The sequence below is a fragment of the Carassius gibelio genome, chromosome B13 (genome assembly GCF_023724105.1).
Source record: "Carassius gibelio isolate Cgi1373 ecotype wild population from Czech Republic chromosome B13, carGib1.2-hapl.c, whole genome shotgun sequence".
Classification (NCBI taxonomy): Eukaryota; Metazoa; Chordata; class Actinopteri; order Cypriniformes; family Cyprinidae; genus Carassius; species Carassius gibelio.
Genome location: NC_068408.1, coordinates 23026544 through 23054310, shown reverse-complemented (window position 1 = coordinate 23054310; position 27767 = coordinate 23026544). Strand labels below are relative to the sequence as shown.

The 27767-nt window shown below is 36.4% G+C and overlaps 1 protein-coding gene across 1 annotated transcript in view; it reads left to right on the top strand.

Annotated features, from left to right (window-relative positions):
• The first annotated feature begins 6503 nt into the window (after nucleotides 1-6503).
• prkn (parkin RBR E3 ubiquitin protein ligase) overlaps nucleotides 6504-27767 on the top strand; it is a 113705-nt gene continuing 92441 nt past the window's right edge. Inside the window, exon 1 of the mRNA XM_052572011.1 lies at nucleotides 6504-6620. Within this exon, the coding sequence (XP_052427971.1) occupies nucleotides 6614-6620 (7 nt within the window). The 5' untranslated portion in view covers nucleotides 6504-6613. The remainder of the gene's footprint in view (nucleotides 6621-27767) is intronic.

Below are 27767 nucleotides of genomic sequence, written 5' to 3'. Positions count from 1 at the left end.
AAGTGTTGAAAAAAGTACAAATACCCAGCAATCATCTATAAGCCAATTAGTTGTTTTTTATTCTTTTTATTTTTTTACAGGTGGGGCATCCTTTCATACAGCCACAATGTCAAGCATTTCATTACTATTCTCTTATATGTCTCTGCTTTGATGCTCTGGCCTCCAGGCAAGAGTGCTCTGCACAGTAAACACCTGAGCCTAGATGTACCCCCATCTGATGAATTTAATAAATAATAGAGCACTACAAAACAGAATTGTTGAGTGACAAAGCATGGGAAAAGTACCCACAGAAATGGAACCAATAAAGGAAGAAAAGAAAGAAAGAAACACGTTGAGAAAACAAAACATTTGGAAAAGGTCAGGATCATATAAGTGCAGTATAAAAGATACTAGTGATGGAAAGGCCGAATGTGAAACAGATGCTGCAAACACACAGGCAGTCATGGTGAGGCAGCCCCAACTGTGAGTGAGAGCTGCTTCGCCTGTGGAGGCATCGATCCACATTTTGACCGAATCCCCTCGCACCTGCCTTTATCTTACTACAGCTCAGCGAGGCTCCCAGAGGAAGAGTGACCAGCGAGAGGACAAAGAGCGTACGACGGGAAGAACAGGTTTCTAGTTATTCATCACCTGTCACAAGAGAACACAGCCGATTCTGTTGACATTCAATCTTTGACTCTACAAATAGATGACACCCACTGCAAAAGATATTTTTCCATTCATCATTCTCAGAAGGGTAGGTGAAAGAATATGACTTTTGCGGTAAGATTTTGAGTACCATTATGCAAGATCTGTGTGCAGGTTTTCAAAAGATTGAGCCAAAGAGAGACGGCAATTCTGAAGGCTCTTTCACATGACTCACTTCGGGGCTTTTGCTTTGACCTCCACATGAAAAGCTTTGCAGATAGTATCATGGATGGGTAATTTTATGAGTTTACAAGTAGATAGTAACAGGGAATGCACACTGTAAAAACTGTGTTTGAGTTGGAAATATTTTTGATACACCGCAGAGGGAAAATCAAGACTCATTGAACCCTAATCGATAAAATCTTCCTGTCTCTGGATGCTCTTGGTGTTTTCCAGCTAGAAACTGAGAAAGTACTTTTAAACAGTCGTTGTCACTTGGACCCAGATTTTACATTGATTATTGTGAAATTAAATAGTTGAGAACTTGTTGAGAAGGTAAAGCTCACCTATGAGGTTCAAAGCACCGGTTTGCGTTTACATGGTTCATGTGAAAAGGACTTATATGTGCACAGTTCAGTTTCTATCATCGTCCTAAGAGTCTGAAGAACCTCATGTGAGCTCATGTCCTGTTGTCGTTCTAATTGTCTTCTTTGGAATGCACAAAGAGAGCATTTCCATTTCTCTGTAGACCTTGTGATACTGCGTTTCCACTGGGGCTGGTTCCAGAGACAATGCACATCTAGTGTCAAGCTTTTCCACACAAAAACCCTGGACCAGTTCCCAAATCTTGGTTCCAAACTATTCCCCCAAACTTTTGTCTGAGCTGGTCCTGTGACGTCGGCGGGAACTCACATTACTTCTGGACTGAGTCCAATCCTCATACTTCCCTATTACAGAGTAGGTGAAAAACAGAATGTTAAAAAGTACTATGTCCACTGAAAAACAGCATTTGAAAAATAGTTCTGTATGGCCATTGTCACAGTATTCATTGAACAGTAGGCGAAAAGACTTCCAATGAGATTCATAAGTCCACATCTGATGCAATGGAACTGACGCTGGTAGGCCACATTACAGTGACATTATGGTGAATATACACATTAATTATATTAATATTACACTACATTCAAACTGTATAGAACATATTTTGTAATGGTCGCAAAGTAATAACTTATTCAAAAGAAGATGCAGTGCAGATCTTCTTTTTTGACCTCGTAATTGTAGAGAATGACTGAATAATATTGTTACACTGCTGCCAAAGTATGCCACAAAGTTGAGAAGAAGTGGTGTTTGATTGCCAACAATGGAAAATAACTGATAAGGAAATTACAGGTTCCTCTTTGGGTACTTCATCAACTTAGCAACTGGCATTGAGATGAACTGGAAAGCTCCTGGGTATTTTCCATTATAGGCATTATAAACCTCCTGGGCACAAAGCATTAATAACAAACTTCACTCAGCAGATTCCCACTTACAGCTTAGTTAAGGTTGCTCGAATTACAATTCCTTTCTATAATTCCTTACATTACTGATATGACATTGCGCAATTGATTTTCTGCATCCTTCTCTCTTGTCAGTACCTGAACCTGAAATATAAGAAACTGAACATGGTAATGAAAAAACCTGGAAAAACATATTCCCACCACGACTGCTTGGCTGCCACCCATCGGTGAGCTTCAGTAAATAGAAATCTTTCAAATCTTTGGTCAGCCATCTTACTATGTGTTCCTCAAGTCAGGTGAGCGTAGAAGCTTCTCCTAGATAATCTTCTTTGGTCTTACTGAAGGAGGTGCCAATGTGAGAGTGCCATTACACTGTAAGTGAATCTTGATTAAAGGTCTCCCAGCACATGTTCGTGTGTATGTTGTGTGTAGAAGTGGTTCAGTCCCTCCAACGAGTGAGCCATGAGCCATCACCGTTGTGCCCTTGAGAAAGGCACTTAACCCCAGGTTGCTCCAGAGGAATTGTCCCTGTAATAAGCTCATGTGCTGTTCTATGGTGACATTGCGTGAAAGTGACGGAAACAAATTCTGCAGGCTCCAGCCGTGTGGCAATAAATAAAGATTCTACTCGGTTTAGTAGTGTCACAGGTAGAACTGGAGCTTAACAAGCTGCTGGCACTTGTGAGAAATCACAAGTAAAGGAGGTACAAAAGAGAACAATAAAGCAAAAATAAATAAAGAAAAGAAAAAAAAAAACATTCTTAAAAAGACTTCTTAACATATATAATTTTTCAACTCAATGTTATTACCTCAATACATAAATAAATATAAAAGATAAAAATCCTTTAAAAGCATGCTCTTAAATGTTTCCCTATTTTTTTTATGTTGTATTCTTTCCTTACCGGAACTATGTAATTTTAAAAAGATTTGACATTTGACAATGCAAAACTACTTCCTGGCCAACAGTCTTGTTTTGCAAATTTATGTTAACTTTTAAATTGACAGACAGAGAAAATAACAGTTCTGAGAAGGGCGCTTTGTTCCCAGCAAAGCCAACATTTAGAAGGAAATGTTTCATATTTTAAAAAGGACTCAAAAAAATGATTCTTGGCACAATTATTTATTAAACATTGGCATCTATTTGATTTTATTTAAATAATCGGTATAAAAAAATATATGTACTCCGATTACATAGAATTAATATAAATCTGTTAACTGTCAGAACTATTAGATTTAATCAGTTAAACATTATGAATAGGATTTAAATACAGCTGCCTCTGAAACAAGTCAGATCCAATTAGTTCAATTGTATGAGATTGGTTTAGATACAAATGGAATGGGAGTCCAACCCTCTAACCATTAGGCCACGACTTCCTGGATCTGTATTGACAATGGGAGAATCTAGCCACGCTGTAAAGTGGACTCCAGCACATTCTCAAGACGTTCAGTAGAGTTCAGCTCAGGACTGGTGATCAATCCATACATGAAAATGATTCCTTGTGCTCATAGAACCACTGTTTCACAAATTGAGCCTGATGAATGTTGTTGTTGTCATGCTGGAATGTATGTGTACATTAACACGTCCTCCGACATGGTTGTTTAAGAAATGGAAAGCTACACACTGCATCAGTTTGGGCTAAAAGAATAATTGCCAAACATACAACAAGACGGAAACATAAAAATCACTGCAATAATCATTCAATTCTAGACTCTTCAGTATTTGCTTATTTAAATAAAATAGTGACTTCTTATTTATTTATTACCAGGCAGTGTACATTTGAATGAGTCTACATATCAAACATTTCAGAGTTTGTAAACAATTTACCCTTAAAATGTCAGAATATGACACACTGTGACTGCATTGGAACAATATTCATTCTTTGTTTATCCTGTTGCACAGACAGCAGTGGCCATGTACATCTTTCGTTCAGAGGGTGCTGGTGTTGGTTCTGGAGACCAACCTGCAGATGGTGCTGGTTATGGAAGTTCTGCAGTGTCACTCTTGGGTGTTTGATGCTTTTTGGCCTGATTTATGTGCGTAACTGAAGCTACGCAACAAAGCTCAAGTGCATGTTTGAAGAAAATCCTGGATACAACCAAGCTGTCACCAAAGAACTCTTAAGTACATGTAGTATGTCTTGCTAGATCATATATAGCCAAATGCTTTAAAGCATTAATAAATTGATATAATGTAACAAAGTGGCCTTGCTGTTCTTTTTGTGTGTTGTAGCCAGATTTTATTGTAGCACAGTGTGATTGGGTGGGGTAGGATTAAATAAATTAAATACTTTGGGTTTATTGATAAAAATTATGCAAATGTTATGCATTTTAAATACATCAGGTTTATTACCTAATAATTAGTAAACATGTTTCTGATGCATTTAAAACAAATTGGATTTATTGGTACTATTACATAAAGCTTATGATATTTGTTTCATTTACATAAGGTTGGCAAATTTGCATCACTTAAAGTTTATTAGTTTGTTTAGGTTAAAAATATGTAATCAAAATGGATGGAAATTTTATATGCAATTGAAATACATAAATCTTAAGAATTGGGCCTAAATATTTTTTTGAGTGTTAACAGAGGAATCTGAAAAAAGAATGCCTTTATGTTGTTCTGGGAAGTTTCAGGTTCTGAAATCATAATTACATAGGGCTGCTGTGCATTTTTCTGAAAAACAATTGATGGGCATTTTTCACTTAGCACCAAAGTAAGTTTTTTTTTAAGCACTAGTAAATAAAATATGATTTTGGTGGGTAATTTATGCTATATCAATGTATTTTATAATTTTCTGTGCCAAACTTTATGAGAAATGTAGTTTTGTTGCGCAAATCTAAAAAAATCTAACAAATTTGTTGTATTTCCTTATAAGATTTATTACAAATAAAATTTGTATGCTAACATTTATAAATACAATTAATCCAACATGACTTCACATACGAAGATGCATGACTGTTTCCATAGTACCTCTGAAATGCAACTGTTATCTCAAATGGGACTAAAATGTTTACCTGATGAACACAAGATCAAATTACCTTCTATTGTTCTTTAAGTTATACGTTTTTTTTTTTTCTTTAAAGCAATCAGCTATTCCTATAAAAAGAAACATCTAAAAAGGATTCCATCCCTTGAGGGAAAAGGCAAAATATTATAATCTGTCATCTAGCTCATTAATATGCAAATTGAATTCTGTTTAGTCAGTCATTTTACCATGCGAGTTAGGTTGTTATATGCCACATCATATTTGTAGAGATGTAGAAAACATAACATTGATGCCTTTTCAATTTGAATATTAATGAGGTTTAAATAATTTGCTGCTCTTTCAGATTTAACAGGTTCTAGCATTTATTAAAGTGTAACAAACATCTCCGTGAGATTGATCTTCAAACAGGGCAAGCAATTCTGGGACAGACCAAATCCTATTTGGAAGAGGTAAATGGCTGTGTCTTTGAACGGAATAATGCATTGACAGTGCAAATCAAAATATGCGCTGAACTTTAGAGTTACAAGTCAAGTAAACGAAAACCCACTCTTAGAAGTTCAACAAAGACACAACAGTGTTACAATATGAGAACCTCAAAAGGCAATATAAAAATTCAAATTTTTCATGAGAAACCCACTATTAGTTCATATTTTACTTGTGATAGTGCAACAATTTGGAAGGGTTTTGCACCTTATTCAACATATACAGGCTTTATAATAATACGTAAAATGCAAATGTCTCAAAAGTAATGCTACAAGATAATATGAAAGTAGAATATGGACATTTTCTTCATGGTTCAGTTTGTAGTTATTGAAGCTGTTCTGACCTAAAACTCTTGTTTATTTTTATTTTACTTACTTTTAAGACTTAAAAATCGAGTACAGGTTAAAGGTGAAAAAGGCAAACAAGATTATTTCCAAGTCAGGTATTTCCTTGCATGTAACTAAACAATATATAAATACGTAAACAAACAAACAAATAAATAATATGTGTACCTTTTTCGATTGAAAAGCAAATGCTCAGTGACTGACATTCATAATTTAATGAATAGCATCGTTTATCTGACTTTATATGCACTTGATTTGATCATCAACATCAAACTGCGACCTCAGGAATGACCGGAATTTCATCATATTGATTTCGCTGACACTTCTGCAATAATCCACGTGTAAATTCCCCTCACCACAACAACTTCCTCTGACGTTTATCCAACCAGGAAATGTAGTTTTTCATCCATCACGTCTAAGCACTGTTACCTATGAGTCTCGTTTAAATTTTAACCATTCATGTTGTAGCTGAATTATTAAATTCAGATAAATTCACATAAGCCTGCTGTTTGTCATCTCCTACACTTAACTGTGTTCTTACGGTGAAGCGCATGGGCTGCTGAACTCTATTTCCCATGATCCCGTGCGGTTTTGGCTCTGTTCGCGCACGCGACATGTCAACAAACACCAAAGACACATTGGAGTGTATCCGGGCCGCAGCAGATATCACATTATGATCGGTAAGCAGTTATTTATTAGTGACTACCTAATTCTGTCCGTAAACTGTACTAGCAATGTCTTTATTTCATGTTGGAACTGATTTCATGCAGGTGATGTAGCGTCATTTGACATTGTGCCTTAAGTTACACCTTCACATGACAGCTGACTTGGGGCCAGTCTTAAAATCATAGCGTTAATGTGAGGAATTACCATATAAACATACAGCAAAAATGCATCTCAGTGAACAGCTGTTGGCAAAAACGGAGCTCCAGGTTTAAGATAAATTACGCCAATTCAAAGAAATGTGAGAGAGTGGGAGTGAGAGTGTTTTGACAAATAGCCTAGCATTTGAATCTTTAATAATAATAATAATAATAATAATAATAATTATTATTATTATAAGGATCGTTGTCAGACTCTTTTATTCAGGGTGGGTTTATATTTAAAATTAATTTTATTTACAGAGACATGTACGTTAAAAAGGTTAGGAAACAAACAGCAATTTACGAAAAAGCAAAAAACGTAATAAGAATGCTAATAATGGGGACAGAGAAATTCTGTAAATAATTAATTGTATAAATGTATAAATTTAAATATAAATGTATCAGCTTTAAACACATAAAAAAGTGACAGCTTACCTGATATTTTTATTGTCTTCACTTTCTTACCTAACTGCTACTAAAAAATATAATACAAATTTTATTTACAAAAATTAATATTAAATATAAAATGTATATGTTGAAGAATATTTTAGAAGTCACATAATGATGGTTTAAGATGTGATATAAAGACAAATGAAATTGCTTAAATGAATACAATAATACCTTTTTCAGGAAATCATATTTTTGCTACCTCTCCAGATTAAAATAAATCATCTCATCATTTACTTGTTCCAGATTCATGTGATTGTTTTTCAGCATGCTTTATTATTCGTTTCGTTAGCATCATATTTGATCAATGCTCTTCAGTGCTATATTAATAAAAACTATTTTGTTAAAAAGTTATAATAAATAATTATATGGAGGATTGTACCATAGTTTCTGGCAAAACTTTCTCCCATCTTTCAGCAGATGCTTTTTCCAAAGCAAATTACTCTCATCCTTTCTTTTTTTTTTTTTTTTTTTTTTAGGTGTCTGGCATAATTTTCTAACTTGTCATATTCCACCTCCTCATGCCTGCCTAGATTATCTGTGAAAAATGATATCAATGTTGAATCTGAAATAAATCGTTAGAGCTTCTCAGCCTGAGTGTGCCTTTGGACTGCTGGGCTCTGAAGAAGACCTACAGTATTGATTGTGTCTTTTTGAGTGTCTCCAGCGCGTCAGAACGGGGCTCGCTGATCCCTGCGAGACAGGGATTTGGTTTGAGTGAACTGACTGGCGCTTGTCTGGCAGAATGAGTATGAATGGAGCAGCACGCCTCCACCCTCAGGCGCAGCGTCTCCTGCTTTTGGAACAATATCTGTGCCAATAGTCATGTCACGTAAGCTTGTTTTTATATTGACTGAGCTGTGAGGAGAACTGACTCTTGTCTCACCAGGCTAGAGCATGTTCATCCCCACAGAATCTGTCTCGCTTGCATCATTGAATCTGGATAGGTTTTCTTTCACTTAGAAAATATTTAAAATGGCTTGAATTGGATGCAATAAGGTTACACTGAGCATTAGATATCATTCTGTGTAAGTAAGATGTCATTTTTAACGCTCAAATATTGCATTCCAAACCCTTTTCTTCAATTGAGAATACAGAAAGAACATCTAAATGTTCTTCCGATCATCTGCAACATTATTAATTGCTAATTTGATGTTTTAGCTGATGCTTTATTACTCGAACCGTTCCTTAAGTGGTAGGGTGTCTGTCTCAAAAGCACAGTGGTTATGGTTCACGTCTCCTCTAGATCATAATGTTACTAAAGTTCACCCCAAAAAAATTCAAACATTAAAATCATTACTGTAACTCAGTTATTATTATTATTTTTTGGCTTGTGTGAAATGCAAAAGGAGACATCTGGCAGAATTTCTGAGCTTCTACTGTCCATACGAGTCAAATTTGTTTTATACTGTCAAAAAAAAAAAAAAAAAAAAAAAAAAAGCACTATAAAATTTGTCCATACAACTTGTCCTCTGAAGTCATTATGTAAAAATAAAGTGGCTGTTTTACTCCTAAGCTGTCAGACAGCTCTGTGCTTGCTCAGAATTCAGAAATGAAGTGATGCAGTGACTTGTGTCAGAGCAGAGTCTTCTCTCAGGTCCTCTTCTGCCTTCCCATAGAACAGAACAGGTGCTACAAGAAGTTAAAGGAGTCACATTTTCTGTGGTCTTATTCAAAATTCACCCATATTTGAGGCATTTTCCCACTGGCTATCATTTTTTTAAAGCATGCACATGTATAAAACTTCCTTCTACAGATGTATAGTCATTTTTGTCCTATCTTGTCTTTCTGCTGTCCGTGTGACTTCACTGTTGGAAGCTGGGAGACACTTTCTGGTCTGGTTTGTCATAGCATCCTATGCTGTGGTAGAATGTTGTATTGCTATTTTTCTCCTCAAAGATAAAAGAACAGCTTTCGTGTCTGAAATATTTCATGTTTGTTTGTCACTCTGACCATAAAAATTAAATAAAGATAAATAAATTGGTTTTAACATTTTCTGAGTAAATGTATGCGGTGCTTGACCATTCAGAACTCACTGCCACAAAGCTTGAGCGATCATGTGTTGTTGCTGTGCAGCTGTGCACCAAAATGTTGGACTGTAGGTGCTTACTTGGGTGTTATTAGGTGATTTTAGGTGGTTCCTGGCTGAAATCAAAAGTCTTTAATTTGTTACCTTTTAAGCATAAACAAAATTGAGTAGCACTTGCATTTGTTTTGCAAATTATCTACTGAAGTCTTTTTCATACCTGGTGTGAAATGTGTATTGTAGGAAGATATGCATTTAATTATGTTACTTTATTAACTGGGTGCTGCGTTTTGTCATGCTGCATTATTTCAGTTGGCTTTGATTTCAAGTGTATTTTGTTGCACTTTTTCTTGTAGGAATTTGGAAATTCATATTTTACGAGTTGGATGTAATGTGGTGATACTTATGCCTTGCCTTCGCAAATCCCACCAGTAATAGTGTGCTGCAGGTTTGATTCCTTTAAAATGTAAAATAAGTGAGCATTTTTGAACTTCTAGATCCATCATTCTGAAACCAATGGGTTTTTTGAATGGGTTACTGGTTAAATGCCTGAAATAAGGTAGGGCCCTATGAAATCTTTTTTGAAGTTTTATTTTTTTCCAAATTGTGTTTTTTCCATTTTTATTGTTTTTATAGTTTGTTTTAGTTTTTATGAGGTTTTAGTTGAAATTTGTAATTAAAAAAGCCTAACTAATTAATTGAAATGATGAAATTTACACAATTTTACAGCAATTTATTAAAAGTTTAACAAAAAAAAAAAAATTTAAGGCCCTATAAAATAGCCTTGAATACGATTTATAATGGGCATCTTGTCAATAAAGCCGGTTCTGTGATTAGTACTAAATCTCCTTCACAATTCTATCCACGTTTCCACAACGCGGAAATCATAGTGCCCTAAGGTCCGTGGTTACACAAGCTCAAGATATTTTCACATTTTATACTATTGCATACGGTAGCACTTTATTTTACAGTCCTGTTCCTCATGTACATACTATGCACTTATTATAGTAATTACAATAACTATGTAATAACTAGGTACTAACCCTGAACCTACCCCTAAACCTAACCCTACCCCATGTAGTTACCTTGTATTACCAGAACTTTTTTAGATAAATACACTGTAAGTACACTATAAAAAAAAGTACATGTACTGTAAAATAAAGTGCAACCCATACATCTTTAATATCCCACTTGTGATTTTTTTTTTTCAAGTAGCTAGATAGTATCGTTATCATGCTAAACAGAAAATTAAATCTAATCACTAGTCTCTTTTACAGCCTTATTGTGTTTTCAATCTCACTCAAAGCTCTCACATTATTTAAAACCAAATTTACAGCTTGTAGACCTTGTAGAATTTATTCAGTGATCGCCATGAAAATAGCCTTGATGCTGGGATGGTGTTAAAAAGTGAATAAAATAAATAAATGTAGATTGATATTGAAATAGTTGCTGGGAATAGTTTACCACATTGTAGTTTGTTTAAAACATACAGATGTTTCTTCTTGCAATTGTGTTCAGGCTTCAACATGAATAAAAGGGGTGTTTATTTTCTTAAAGGTGCACCAAGCGATTTTTGAAAAACGCTTTTGACCACAGTGTCATAGTGGTGAGTTGTCCCAAAACAGACTTGTAGCCAATCAGAAGTAAGGGGGCATGTCTTGTATTGATAGAGAAAAGAGAGTGTGCAATTTGAGTGCACAGGATGGATATAAGCAGATCGACTATAGCTAGAGAGAGATGGCAGATAAAAAAAATTGATCAAAGAAACAAAACATTAAACAAAGGGTTACAATCAGGCAAGAGCTAGGACCCTCACCGGAACAGCTTTTCAGCAGTGGAGTGAACCGAGCGGGAAGACCTGGAAGCGGACACAAAGGTTGCGTTGTTTTTTCTTGATAGGTGATTACCGTTGATTTTGCATCGTTTCACACAACTTATCTGTGTTGGCTTTTGTTTGAATATACTTGTGTGTTATCTTCACTTGTTTCCGCGATCACTGTTGCCGTGGTTGTGTACATACGTGAGGGGCGGAGATATCAAAATAGAGGGCGAGGTCCTGTTGGGGAATGGGCGTGTTTGTTTTGGTGCTTTCAGATATCAACATTGTTTGGCAAAAATCACTTAGTGCACCTTTAATTGAGAAAACGTAAGATTCAAACTATTGTTTGCCACAGAGTTTATTTTCAGCATTAATCCAAAAGCCAGTGGAAAATTCTGTTCGTTTTTCGTCTATGGAAACATGGAGATGCTAAACTCCTGGGTTGACTTACAAAAATATGTCATCGCTGCGAATTTGAGGAATATTTACAGCGAAGCTTACCTTTGGTTGTGCTGATATCAACATCAATTTGTATGGCTTTCAGTGTTTTGAAAATTGTGATGGGAATTGGGGCTTAATTTGACTGAAAGATGGCCATTTATTCATTTCAGATGATTAATATGCATACAGTGCAAAATGTTCCTTTTTTTTGTAGTGCTTTCCTAATTTCTGCTGTCAGGCAGAGAGCGTTTTTAAATATTTTTTTGAAGTTGTGGGCTGCTCACCTACTCGTCTTTGCTATTAACATGGTCGAGGACTGTAATGGAGACCAACCGAAACCCATTTCAGTGATATCTGAGCTATATATATATATATATATATATATATATTGCTAGCTGCATTTTTAAGATGGGATAAAAATGGGATAGTACTTCTCATAACAATATTTCATCGTATGGTTTTGTAGTACCTTTCCCACAGCAGATTTTATCAGGGAAAAATCAACCGACTCTGAGAAGAAAAAATAAGTAAAGTAAATGTCGGATCAGGACGGTCCATCAGATCCAGAACAAGGGTCTTTTATATTGGGCTCGGTGCTAATGTTTTTCCTGTGCTGTCCTCTGGTGGAGACGGATAGAGCCAGATTGACAGTGGATATCTGCTCAAAGTGGAAGTGATCAGGGGGTCAGGTAGGTCTGCTTATAAACTCAGTCCGAGAGAGAGAGAAAAATTTAGTGTCAAGGGGGAGAGGATGGAGAAAAAGAGAGTGAGAGAGAGAGAGTGAGAGCGCCATGTTGGTCCTCTCTCTCAGGATGGCAGTGCAAGGGGACAGGATTATTTACTCGCTGTGTTTGGAGTCCAAGGAGAGAATAAATTGCTATTGATTTTTGCAGTTAAGTGTCTTTCCTGCCTCCAGACTGACTGTGGGCAAAGAATAATTTGCTTTAATATGTATCCACATTCGTCTTACCTCTTTTTCTCCATGTCCAAAGCGGAAAGTGTCTTTGACGCAGCGTTTTTGACATATTCTCGCTGTCAGCACTTGGACCAACTGTGTGTGTGTGGAGGATGAAAAGTGGTTTTAAAGGATCCTGAATGCAGAACATGGGAGTCCAGTGGACGAATGCTGCAGGCGTGAAATCTTATACATTACATTACACTCAGATCTGTTGAGGCTGGCGCTGGTAACTGAATTTGAATTTTAATGTTAAAGTAGTCTTATATTAGGAGTGCTATTTTAGGAAGTGAGGGCCACAGAACAGCAGTGGACTCCAGTTGCAAGCGTCTCTATTTACATGTTATGCAAACTTTCAGTGGTGAGTTGAAAGTACATGTATTGGAATATGTAGGAAGACATTACTGTGCCAGTAATAGGTGGAGTTACAGTTTGTTTTATTATACAGCACATGCCAAATATACAATGAATAGTTTATTCAAATATCAGATTATCATGCAATTTGCAGTTATTCTGCCATGTTAATGAACAAAAGTTTTTTAAAACTTCCTTAATACTAAAATACAGTATATTAATAATAAAATGTTGTATAATAATGTGCATTTGTTTGAATATTCACATTCAAGAACACTCAAGTGTATAAATAAATTAATATATAAATTATACATAAATTAAATAAAAGAATGTATACTATTAAGCATTAGATTATGTATTTGTTTAAAGGGTTAGTTCGCCCAAAAATGAAAATTATGTCATTAATAACTCACCCTTATGCTGTTCCAAACATGTAAGGCCTCCTTTTATCTTCGGAACACAGTTTAAGATATTTTAGATTTAGTCCGAGAGCTCTCAGTCCCTCCATTGAAGCTGTGTGTACGGTATACTGTCCATGTCCAGAAAGGTAAGAAAAACATCTTCAAAGTAGTCCATGTGACATCAGAGGGTCTGTTGGAATTTTTTGAAGCATCGAAAATACATTTTGGTCCAAAAATAGCAAAAATGACGACTTTATTCAGCATTGTCTTCTCTTCCATGTCTGTTATGAGAGAGTTCAAAACAAAGCAGTTTGTGATATCCGGTTGCGAACGAATCATTCAGTTCACCAAATCGAACTGAATAGTTTTAAACGGTTCGCATCTCTAATACGCAATAATCCACAAATGACTTAAGATGTACATTTTTTTAATGTGGCTGACACTCCCTCTGAGTTCAAACAAACCAATATCCCGGAGTAATGCATGCACTCAAACAGTACACTGACTGAACTGCTTTACTTCTCCACTCTTCCTCCAGATTCTAGGACCTTTGTTTACAAATGAAATCCAAAACTTCCTCTCATATGAAAAGAGGACTTTGGACCACTGGCAGTAGTCCAGTTCTTCTTCTCCTTAGCCCGGGTGAGACGCCTCTGATGTTGTCTGTGGTTCAGAAGTGGCTTAACAAGAGGAATACGACAACTGCAGCCAAATTCCTTTACATGTCTGTATGTCTTGACCTCAGCCTCAGTCCATTCCTTGTGAAGTTCACTCAAATTCTTGAATCAATTTTTCTTGACAATCCTCATAAGGCTGCGGTTTTCCTTCCACACCTTTTCCTTCCACTCAACTTTCTGTTAACGTGCTTGGATACAGCACTCTTTGAACAGCCAGCTTCTTTGGCAATGAATGTTTGTGGATTACCCTCCTTCTGAAGGGTGTCAATGATTGTCTTCTGGACAACTATCAGATCAGCAGTCTTCCCCATGATTGTGTAGCCTAGTGAAACAAACTGAGAGACCATTTTGAAGGCTCAGGAAACCAGGTGTTTTGAGTTGATTGGCATGTCACCATATTCTAATTTGTTGAAATGGTGAAATGGTGGGTTTTTGTTAAATGTGAGTCAAAATCATCACAAATAAAAGAACCAAAGACTTTAACTACTTCAGTCTTTGTGCATTGAATTTATTTAATACACGTTTCACAATTTGAGTTGAATTACTGAAATAAATGAATATATATATAAGTATATTTCTGTAAATATGATAAAATTGTAAAGATATCTGTATTCTGGAATTTACAATTCCTGCTAAGGTTTCTGCTTTTCTCATGAATATTAATGACATTACTTGACATTAAGTAAGTTATTGGATGACAGGGAGACATTGTGTGCTAATCAGTTGTTGAATTAAGAATCTGGTGAAATTGCAGCTCATGAATAATTATGTTTAATTATGTTTTTGACTGGACCTGTTTTTTGACTGACCCAAGTTAAATGAATAGAAAGTTCCTGCATCATTGTCTATAAGGTTAGCTGAATTAGAGAGTTTTTATTTTAATGCCGTTATCTGAGATAATTATGATGTTATTTTTAATCCGGTGTCAGATGTGCAAATGTTTGCACGGTAGAGCTCTGTAATATAGCATAAATGTTTTTAGATCACACAGCTTCAGTCTTTAGAGTTTATAATCACTAGTCCCACTGCTTTAATTAGAAGCCTCAAGTAATCAGGCTGGACTTTTCACAAAATGATCACTGCGCTAATTAGCAACAGTTGCTAATGCAGAATCTAAGCATTTATATCAATGCCACAGACCTCCTAGCCACATACTGTTTCAATTTGCATTTAATGTTAGCATCTAGCTTAATCCATTAACATAAAATTATTTACTATTCATTTTTAAAAACTACTGTGGCAGCTGCTGAAAAAAGGTCACAAATTGACTGTCACAAGCTCCTCAGTTGTGACAGTATTAACCGTGATTAGCCAGCGCGTGTGCTTTGAAAACCCATTGATATCATGGACACACTAATTCTAATCTCACACATCGTTTAGGACTGATAGTATGTGCATCAGGAGAGAATGTAATTATCATGCAAGGTTTGGGGTTAAAGGTTAAAATCCAAATGTGATAGACAATCTTCATTTTCAAACGTGAGCTACAGTATCTCTCTCTGGAGCTGAACTCTTAATATTTCATTTCATAGAAAGTCGGTTCATTTCCCGCCAAACATGGAAATTACAAATTTTTCATTTACATCTTTCAACGTCTCAGAGCTTTTAATAACCCGGTGACCTTTAAAGAGAACAAATTTGAGATTTAAGGCCAGACTATTTACTTCTTTTCAGGCTGCCAAGAGGGAATTCAAATAGCGTATTTTAATCACACATTAACATTCAGTGGCTCTTTTAGCGCTTTATCTGAAGCCTGATATGTCTTTTCAGTCATATTTCCGCTTATTGGTTCCACCCGAGGCTCAGAAAAAGAAGAGACTTTGAGAAATCGTAGCTTTGGCGTGTGCTGGCAGAAAGGAAATTGGTGTGTCAATCACAGGTTTTCATATCTCCAAGCGAGCTGTCACGAGAATCAGAGAAATGGATGGAGACGCTGAAAGCAAAGAGTGGCAATAAATAGCATAGGTTGGAGAAAGTGAGTAAAGGGGTAGATACCACAACAGCAGAGTGTAAGTGCTGCTATCTAATTACCCCCGCACAATCCAGAGCCTTTGGTGAAATTGAACAGGATAATGACTGTACTGCTGTCAATCAATACTAGCATTGGGTCATTGGATTTGCACAGAAATGTTTGTCGCCCAAGCTCAACGTCTATCATTAGGCCTCTTTTAAGGGTCTACAAGGTCATTTATGTCCTGAATGCTGTCATATGCTGTCAAATAACACCATAACCCCAAGAGGTTACAGCTTAAACTCTTAAGCTTATGCTATATTGTTTTCCAGAAATTAATAAGCTATGAAGATTTTTCATAAGAGAAAATTTCATTGTTTTAATGAGTATTTTTTCTTCCTCACCATATCAGAATAGTATCTCAGAAATTGAAAACATGTTTAGAATAATAGAAGCATAGAAGAGGTGTCTTCATTTATTGTCTTATATATATTACATATATATGCTTAGATTATAGGGCTGCTCCGATCACGATCGGCCGATCGTTAATGCGCATCTCGTCAGTAAAGCCGGTTCTCTAATCAGCGGTAAATTCCATCAGGTGTGTGATTTCACATAAAGCAGCTCTTACTACATGGAGCTGTTGTTAACTGAGAAGATGCGCAAATCCACTTCATTTTCAGCGTTTATTTGTGCATCTTCTCAGTTAACAACGGCTCTGTGTAGTAACAGCTGGTCTATGTGAAATCACGCACCTGATGGAATTAGAGAACCGGCTTTACTGACGAGATGCGCATAACGATCAGCCGATCGTGATCGGAGCAGCCCTATTAGATTTGTATATATTTACAATAAATTCTATATTATAAATAAATAAATAGCATCATGTTGAACTATTAATTTTTTGAAACCCAAAAGGATCCTGAAATTAGTGAGAATGAGGACATGTATAATATGGAAAGCTTGAAAGAGTACGATTCCATTAATTTTAATATGCAATTGCATGGAAAAGAACAACCAGGACATTTTTTTTAAATCTCAAATTTTATGTTCCACATAAGAAAGTCAGTCAAATAGGCTTTAAATAAATACATTACGATCTATCCCAACATTGATGTGTCAAAATACATATTCTATACTGTTATTTTTTGCACCATAACATTTGAAAAAGTTATTAACATCGCAAAATATGCAATCTATATTTTTTTCCACCAAGCATAAAACCTTTATTTTTCGGCATTGTCTCTAAAATACCTAATATTTGTGTATATAATCTTGCAGCAGGTATAATGCGTCCCCCCCCCCCTGCTCTTAGGACCCCAATCCCGTTCTTGAACACCTCACTTTGATCCATTTTCCCTGAATTAATGTTTTATTGTTTAGTCAATGATTAGACCTACGAATAATTTCATGGTTCAGTTGTGACGGTGAGTGAATAGCCACCTGAAACACGCCGGGCTCCTTCTCTGAACGCCTCACTTTATAATTAAAACTTGAGGATGAGGTCTGGAAAACAAATTCTGCCTGAAATTGGAATTGGTTACACAGGCTCTCATGCAAACGTGAGACGGCGGCAGCAGCAGCCCCAGGCCTAATGTGAAGGACGCAGGTGAAAAACTTCTCACTGGAAACATCACAAAAATAGGAAAAACTCCAGTGCGTTGAAAAGATGAGGGGAGACATACATACATACACATATTTATATATACATAGAAACATACACACACACACACACACACACACACATATATATATATATATATATATATAGAGAGAGAGAGAGAGAGAGAGAGAGAGAGAGAGAGAGAGAGAGAGAGAGAAATAGAGAGAGATGGATCTAAGAAACTGGCTTGACTTTTTTTGACTGTTTTATTGAAAGTGGTTGTGAAGATGAGGGGAGACATGCATACATACACATATTTATATATAAATAGAAACATACACACACACACACACACACACACACACACACACATATATATATATATATATATATATATATATATAGAGAGAGAGAGAGAGAGAGAGAGAGAGAGAGAGAGAGAGAGAGAGAGAGAGAGAGATCTAAGAAACTGGCTTGACTTTTTTTGACTGTTTTATTGAAAGTGGTTGTGAAGATGAGTACTTGTGCAGTGCTTTTACCTCTTGGTCCTCTTGGATTCAGGCAAACAGAACACTTACTGTAAAGAGACTGCAGCTTAATGCTAAATAAACAATACATTTTTCATGTAGAGCTCTTAAGCGAAATCTAGCATTTTCAAAATTTCATCCTAGCTTTACCTTTTTTATCGTTGCCTCATTCTTTCTGTTTTAAGTGCTTCATCATTTTGCATCTATCAGCTTGTTTCTTAAGTGGCTGGTGGGCTGAAGTCATTTTTGTGTGCAAATGTCTCTCGGTGGCCCCTCAGGTGCACTGGCCATGGCGCCACAGGCACAGGCCGAGTCTCACTACTTAATTACCATTGTTAATGATGTGCCTTTCTGCTCAACCTGTTCCTCTGTGATGGGCCGTGACAGACAGACAGTCACGCTCTTGTGTCCAAAATCATCAGCACCATTTGGTCCGGCTGTCAGTTTACTGCCTCCAAGAGCAGTATATGAATTTATCTTTACAGAGATGATGTCAGTGGATGTCAAGGCGAATCAGTGATGTTCATAATCTGATTTGAGGGACCAGCCGGGGACACAGATCTCAACCGAATGGCCCATGACATCATTTTGGACACTTTCACACTTGCTCCTATGGCTTAGTCTAAACCAAAGTTTAATTTAACCCTTGTTTCATCACAAAGGTCTCTCTCTGCTTCAAAGTTTAAACCAACTTGGATATGTGGACCCGCAGAGGATGCTATAAGTGGGTGTGTGCAAAAACTAGTATAAAAATGTCAAAATAATTAAGTTAGGGCTTATTGATATATTAAAATAAAATCAGTATCACAATGTGGCTTAGTGGGTTCGTCACATTGTGCAGGCTGCAGTTTTGCAAAATAAATATACGATTTATAGACTGAAGCATGGCATTTACATGCATGTAATTCATGAATAATTGAGTGATTCTGAATCAGCACATCTAAGAATGGCTTGACTCATTTACTGTGAATGGAGCTGTTCTGAGTCTCTGATATAGCAAGACATTCAGGACAGCTGACTAAGCTAGTGCTGCTGTGTCACACCCAAAGCTCGCATACATGTGTCTCTGACAGCATGGAAACACTGAATTCTCTTTCGCGTCTGCTTACACTTGAACAGGCAAATACACTCAAAATTATGTCAAAATACCTGTCTTGGCAATTATTCTTGTTTGGTTGTGTCTTAAGTGAATGTAAACGATTGAGATAAAAATCTGATATACTGTATCAGTACATTTGATCTGTGTATTAAAGATACCACAGTCTATACTGTAACTTTTACTGGACATGATTTTGTTCATTTACTTATTGTGGCAGGGCTAGTAAAACTTTTGGCATGCACCACAATTTAATTATTTTTTTTTAATTACTAAATTGTTTTTAATGTTCTGTACAGATACACTTTTCAACAAAATCACCCAACTAACTCTAAAATGATTTATTCTTTAAAAAAAAAAAAAAAAAAAAAAAAGCTGTTCAAGTCTTGACATTTTTTTTTTTTTAATATTGCAATGTATAACACTGTCAGATTTGTGTAGTCCTAAAATAAGTAAAAATTCGCCAAATTTGAAATTGTTACTTATTACTTAATTGTTACTGGTTAATTGCGCTATCTAAAGGCTGGTTGGAATTATAGGACCAGATTTTCTAAGCAGGGCAAATTAGCATGAGAGCGCAATCCCATTAAAGCATTGATAGAATTGGGAAGTTCTGCGGGTGCGGGTTTTACTGACAGTGTGCAAATTAAAAACACAGACGCAGCCAGATTATTTCCGTAATTACAATGCAATCTACCAAGAACAGCGCAAATCATCTTAAGGTCATAATCATAATGACGGGCTGGTGATCTACTAACAACACCGGTGCAGAATGGGTGTGATGTGTTGTGTAAAAGGCCCGTTTACACCAAGAACGAATATCTATAATAACATCCAACCCAGTAGATGATGACTTTGTTATATTATAAACTCTTATCTGTTGCTTTAAATGTTTGAGTTCTTTTATGTTTGGATTGGATGTAAGTGTTTTTATAATTCATCATGTTTAAAAAAAATAAAATAAAATGATTCATTAAGTGATTCCAATGCTATTGTCAAATCAGGTTTACATTTTCTGTTCTGCTGCTGTTTTTAAGCAGTAGATTTCTATGCTCCTTTCTGAGGTGATTTACTGAATGTTTCCATTAGCACTTTCCAGAGAAAAAAAGAAATCCTCCTCCATGGTGTTAATGGGTGAGGACGGATGGAGGAGGGAATATTTCCTAGTGTTAGTGGGTGCCTGATGAACGGTGCTCGACGGAATCAATTTTGCCATTGGTCTGCGGATAATTCTCCTCTAGACAGAGCCGCGGGCCTCTCATCTTTCGCTCCTGTACTCTCTCCTTTTCCTTATTCCCCCTTCACTCTCCTCCACCCCTCCTTTCCTCTGTTTGCATGGATAGATAGCACTATAGGTAGTTCTGGACCATGACCACTGAGTTGTGGCCCAAACAACGCTGTCTATTTTTGTCCTTCCAGTCATATCACTAAAAGCTAGAGACAGGGAATGAAAAAGCCTTACAGTATTTGTTCCCTTAATTGCTCAAACGGAGTTCTGGAATGGAAGAATCAATCTTCTTTATTGTTATGGTAGGGGAAATTAAAGGCAATGGAGTTGGCAGTATTTTATGGTGCTTTTGTCAGCGCTGTAGCGGTGCTTTATTGCTAATCAATGACAAGTAGACTGACCCGAGCCCAGGGAAAGTGGCCTGCAATGTCAGCTGCCGTTCTTGCAGTAATCACCTTCTTATTTCCATGAGCGTAATAGGGATGTGCAAAATGACATATTTTCAAAATCGACCAGGCAGTGGGTTAGTCAATCAAGTAGTCAATTAGTTGGTTTTAAGGAAGTCTTGTTAATTAGGGTCCATTAGACCCAAATCAGATGTGTTTCTTACACACAGGAAACATTGTTATATAAAAAAAAAAAGCTAAATGGAACACAAAAAGCTACATGAATATGTTAGGAAATATTTTTAGAACAGTTTTAAATATAATTTATTATATGCATAATTGTAATGATATATACAGTATGTATGATATTAGCATGATATTTACAATTCTCATGAAATATTAATTCATAACAAATATTAAAGTTTTGTAAAGTCTGTATATGTGCTGCATTTATAATTTATTTCCAAATGAATTAATAGATCTGAACAATAAGGGCTCAGTGTTGAATATATAGGCAAAATATTTCATTTTTAATGCACAATAGTGAAAAAAAAAAAATTTTTTGAAGAGCTTCAAATGATGCATAATAACAGGAACGTTACCAATAGAAGGCGTTTTAAAGTCTAACAGTTAATGTTTTGACGTTTATTGTTGAAGGTATTGGATTGGTCTCAAAAATTAAGATTCTTTCATCTGTAGCAGCTGTGCTTTAAAGTGGATGAATTTAAAGATGCAACTTCTAAGAGAGTTTGTAACAGTTCTGACAGCACTGGGAGACTGTTCACAAACTGAACTTTCAGCACGCTGTCAGTGCGCTAAAACCAAATCCAAAATGTTGTGCTTCTTAATTTATCCTCTTTAGTACACTGCTGCTGAAGTATTAGAAGGTAAATTGCAGACAAACAAAAAATGCAGTTTTTGGTACCTTCAGCCAATAAGCTTCGTTATGACATAATTTTGTCATGATTTTTTGATTGGTTAAAACCTAATTTTCTTACGTGCTAAATGCTAACGGATAGCTGTCCTAGAGAGTTAGTTCACCCAAAAATGAAAATTTTCTCATAATTGACTCACTCTTATGTTGTTTCACAGATGAGACTTTCATTAATCTTCAATAAAAATTAAAATATTATTAATGAAATTTGTGAGATTTACCTCCCTCCATTGAAAGTCAATGAGGTTCGTTCTTGTGCATCACAAGAACATGCTAAGTTACCATATTTAATGTGCTTTTACATTGTCTTAACAAACTTAATGAATTGTTGGTGGAAAGGACAGAAATTTCTCAAACTTTCATTAGAATATCTTCATTTGTGTTTCAAAGAGAAGCAAAAATATAAGTGTCTGTGAGTAATTCATTTTTGGGCAAACTATCCCTTTAAGATTGTATAGCTCCTTGTGATAACCCAATCAGATGTTGGATGACTAATCAACTAGTTGACCTTCCTGAAAACTCCTTAGAACATTAGAACATCCTTCCCTGTGTAAAATATTCTTCTGACCCTGCCTCCTTTCTGTCTCCTTCCTCCTTCTCCTCCTTCTCTCTGTCTGGCTCCAGCGCTAAAGAGTCCCCAGACTCTATTTCTCTCAGAAGCTGCAGAACAGAATTAAGCCAATCTGTCTTCATATTACTGCCTGTGTGCGGCCTAGATTGATCTGGCTGCCTGCCACTCCAGGCGGACACAAATCATTGGCTGGTCATGAAACCCTGGTCACCCCTCTTTTGATTGACAGCGCTCTGCCTCGTCTATCTTGCACTCTTTTATACTCTCTGCTTTCTCGGAATTACAGTCTTGGCATGTTATCTGTAAATAACACATTTCATTATAAGATGGCTGGCAGGTACATTTTCTTCTTCCTGATCTGCTCAGTAGAGTCGTTTTCTTTAGTCATTCAGGGGATGCATTCACTGTTGGTTATAGATTTGCTCATATATGTTGTGGCCACATACATAAATAATCAGAGGTGCTCTAAAGAAAAGACGCAGTTTCATGCAAATGTGAGTCCCATCAAATAATGAGATCTTTCTGCTTTCATGACAATATTAGTAGGTTGGCATGACATACTAGGACACTGTGCCTACACTTCACACAAGTAGCGTAGCGCGACAAAATAATATAAAAGTCTTTATAATCAGAGATGCTGTCTAGACTGGATTCCGCACAACAAATCTCTGTCAGTAAAATGATGTGTCGTTCAATTTATGATGTACTGACACAATAATATAGAGCTATTTTTAAAGGCTGCTTTGTCGTGTCAGGTCCGAGTCGAGACAGAGAACTAAAGAGGGTCTGAGTGATTTAGCCTGGTTTTGCTTCAGTGTCACACAAGCCACAGATCGTGCACATGGCCAGAGAGACATTGTAATACTGAGCAGATCATATGCGCAGGTCGGTTCAGACCACAAAACACATCTGATTCTGTTCGCGGGAGTGTTTGAGTTAAAGGCTGGGACAAACCAAGCCAACATTAAAAAACTAGCGACAACATAAGCCAACAAAGACAACATAAATGGTTTTGCCGCCTTGCGTCGGCAGTGTCAGACTAAAAAGCTGTTTGAACTCACCATACAGAATACAGCTGACTGCAAACTAACACGTGCATTATGTGCCTTCGTTAGAGCAATTAGCCGCAAATATAGGCAGCTATCAATGAGAAACCGAAACACGATATATGAGATGTAAGCAGATAAACAGAATATAAACAAAGCAGCCCCTTGCGTATCATTTTGAATATCAGTTTTGTTGATAACGTTCTAAATTTTAAACATGTTGTTATGAAAATATTCTTACTGTATGTTGGAATGCTTGGGAAAGATCACATAACATAGAACAGACTTCTGTCTGTTCCACCTTCATTTACTTAATAGTTTTCATTTAATTCTATGACACTTACTCATTCACTAAACTCAATATCCAATCAGAGTTCTCACTCTCCCGGATGACCCCAAACAACGGTTCAACATGTTGAATCAGGGAATCTGCGGTTGATGTGAGCCCACCTTGAAAATGTCTAATCTACATATTTGAGATGTTTGCCTTGAGCACGTCACATTGGTCCCTTTCCTATAATATGAAAGGATGACATTTCACAGTAAACCAGAATTTATTGAGGGTTTATATTCAGTAAATAAGTGTTTGAGCTGAAGGCAAACATCTCAAAGATTCAATTTCCAGTGAGATCCTTTTAAAACCACAGGAACACATTCTGTAAGATTCAATAAGACTCTCCATCACCTGCACATTTCGTTCAGGTTGACACATTCTATACATCTCTCTCAATCTCTCCACTTATTTATTTATTTATTTATTCATTTCACCCTGTGCTCGGTTTACTCTTTTAACCCAAATTTATTTTAGATGGTTCATGTAATTTCCACTGTCATGGTCCAATGAAACCTAGACATGAGGTCTCAGATAGCGGACATAACGGAGCTGCAGAACTGGGGGTTCATGATTTTGTTAGTTGGATTTAGCTTGTTGGGACCTACAGCACCAAGGTCATGGCATGGGTTTGGTTTGCAGCCAGTTCCAACCAGATTTCCCATCTTACAGTGTGAATATTTGGTTTGATGGGAGTTATTTGAGCAGATTTGACAGTATACCCATGCAAACATAGCTATAATTTTTGTGTTCAAGCAGGCTGCCTTTTTCTTTTTTGTGACTTAGTTTAGATCAGGCTTAGTTTTATGACCAGAACTCTACATTTCCCAGCAATTGTAAACAGGCGTCAGAAATTGCGTCAGCTTTCCAAATGAATGCATCTGCCCTGGAGGATGAAATTTTATTGCTGCAGTCTGACATTCAGATGAAGGCAAAGCTTCAACTGGACATTTTTGGAACTTCGATGAGATGAAAATATCCCAGCATCAGAAGGTGTGCACTGAACCTTGACAGCCTTGTTTGGCTTAACACACTTCTGTGAGACAGCATTTTCCCATATGAAGATAACCGAATCCAAATACCACTCAACCTGAACTGATGATCACCTGGATGCCTGTTTAAATCTTGCCTCAACAGCTACTCTGCTGATTGCATTGGCCTGGCTGATTCATTTGAGTCCACGTCATCTGAATTTAGTTGTTTCTTTGAATGAAAAATGCTGGCATCATAATAAAGAAATCCAAATTTCTCTATTTACATTGACAATGTCTCATGGAGGCCAAAAAGTAGGGTTTACATTACAAATCTGTGATTCCAAAAATGGAATTTAATCCTGAAAACAAGCAGAATTTAGTATTTTGAAAAATGCTAAATAAAGAACTTTGTCACCTAAAATGGAGATAAAATAACTATTACTTAAGGCCCTAATAAAAAAAAATGAATAGTTTTGACATTGATCATGTGACTCTTTGTACAGATGGTCAGTTGTTCTTGCAGTTGTTCTTGCAGAACAGAATTTGCTACTAACTCTACTAGTATTGTGACAGAGGGTGTGGTTTTATTTTTGTGCTCCTCTCTATCTCTTGCTCGTAGAAAACTAGCAGTTGGAGGGGTGTGAACAAGGATACTCTGCACAAGCTGTCATACTGACATCATCAAGAGAAGAAATGCTATTTGATGAAAGATTATGAAGACAAACAAATGATTAACTTGCACAGATTAATTGCTTAAAAATACCCCACAGATAATGATTTATAGCTTGTTGAAATTACCACTTTTAGGGTTTTGTGTGTGTGTATGTGTGTGTGTGTGTGTGTGTGTGTGTTTGTCCCCTTTAAATGAAAATGAGCTGGTTCTTCCGCCTCCCTTTTCAGGTGAGTGTGGAGCTTTTAGAGATCATGCTTGCGGGCATACCAGTGTTTGGATTTAACTGGTGGTGATTGTGTTACTGATCCTTACATTACTTCCAAATGCAATTTTCATTACTACATTCCTATCATTCTGGTAGCACGTGAAGGTGGAATTAGTGAAAACAGGTGGAGACAATGGTAGCTTTAGCAACATTAGCCTTACAGAGAGCCAAGAAGCTCTTTTGGAAAACAAAATATGAGGCATAATGCTTACTTTGTCTGGAGTCTGGAAGTTTGTACACAAATGTGATATCAATCTCTCTTTTAGAAGCAATCTTTGCACAACTCCAGCGCTGAACTGACCCTCGCAGTAAAATGTTAGCACAAACATATAGGACTTTTCAGTTTTTTTTTTTTTTTTTTTTTTTTTTCTGGAACATTTCCTTCGAAAATTAAATTTAACTTACATGTCCTCAGAGGTCTGTGGAGACTCCTATGTACATTGGTTCATCCCAAAACACAACACTTTTAATGGCTTTTTGGTGCGCTGACATTGTACCTCCAGCAGTTACAGCAAGAAAACAGTAATGGGGGGCCGCTGTTTCTCACTCTGGGCTGTGTATATGCTAATAGGGCAGAGAGCGCCACAATTGTGTGGGACTTTCCCCGCCTATAATGTCATTAGTAGTGAGAAATCTGGAACTGCTAGTGTGGAGAGACTATTAGGATTATAAAACAATGAGTGGGTGGAGTTTTACCACTATATGCTGGTTGTTTTCACACACTGTTGCCATAAAACTGTGTTCAAACACCTTATAAAAACTATTTCTGCATTCTATGGCACCTTTAAAAAAACATTTAATGTCCGATGTCAAATCATTCCATATTTTTATTTCTCTATATATTACAGTGGGATGCTTTGGATTCATTTTTGAAACAGAAAGCAAAATATATTCTTTTGATGCATGCCTGGTCTTAAAATTATGACTTCTACTATACAGTCATTATACCGCCACTACTATACAGAAGTTGACAGCACAGTACACTTGGAAGTCTAGACACTGAAATATTTAATATAAAACAAAGCAGAGAAAGAATTTTCCTATCAAGTAGACAACCTAGAATTTTGTGCATTATCATAATATTAACCATTCTGTTACAGATAAGAGTAAGTAATGGAGCTCTTTTCTGGACTAACTGTATTTTTTCTAAAAAGTCTTTACTTGATGAATTTGACCACACTACTGGACAATGGTCTAAATAAGTAAGAACCATTGTTTGCACATTTTAAGAGATGCAATACTGTGGTAAAAATGTTGCACATCTCTTAATGATTGAGAGACCTTTTTCCATATTACTTATTCTTATCTGTTTTGACCACTTAAGCCTACTGTTTAGCATAATTCCAAGAAGTCTGATTTCCTCTACCTGTTCAATAAGCAAATGAGTTTTTTGTTTGTTTGTTTGTTTAGAACCATCTTTTTATTCCATACCCACTTCACCACTAATTGTAACTCCTCATCTAAATCAGCAGATATTTTGTCCATTGATGTTGTTGGTAGATCTATGCAGATCATCTGCCATTTCATACAGTCGTCTGATGACTAATTTGAGGCAAGGCAACGACTTACGTTGGAGCCTAAAGAATGTCGCTTTTAGACACAATGTTGTCTGTTTTGCTCAATTTTACCAACCAGAAGATAAAGACAAAGCAGAACTGTTAATCTCCGAGCAACTTTATCAGTAAACATATTATCAGTGAACATTTCTTCTCTTAGTTTGTGTACTTTATTTTCAACTACTATATTTTCTTTAGGGTTCAAGCTGGTTTCAATTGAGTTTACTCTCAATTGCTGTTTATGAACAGTATTGATTTAAGCTAAGGTTTTTTATTAATTTTTTTTTTAACTCATAGTGTACACTACAGTTTTCAGGCGCATCCCAGACAGCGATATTTTAATGTTTCATAAAAAAAAAAAAAAAATGAATGAAATGAATCGTTTAGCTATAAAGGAGATAAAGGTTAGGATCATGATTTTTTTCGTAGTGCTACAAAATATTGTGAGTGTATATTAGCACAGTTTGTTGTTTGCTTTTAGGATCTGAACTGAATGTTTGGACCTAGAAACAGTGGTACATGACTTTAAGGGTGTACTCACACTAGGCGTTTTGATCCGCGTCCGAGCGCGTTTGACCCCCAAAGCCTGGTTCGTTTAACTAGTGTAAGCGCTCGCGGCTCATTTAGCTGGTCCAGGCTCAGTTGGAAGAAGTGGTCCAGGGCACAGTTCGTTTGGGCTTGGGCGCAGAATGAATGAAGTGTG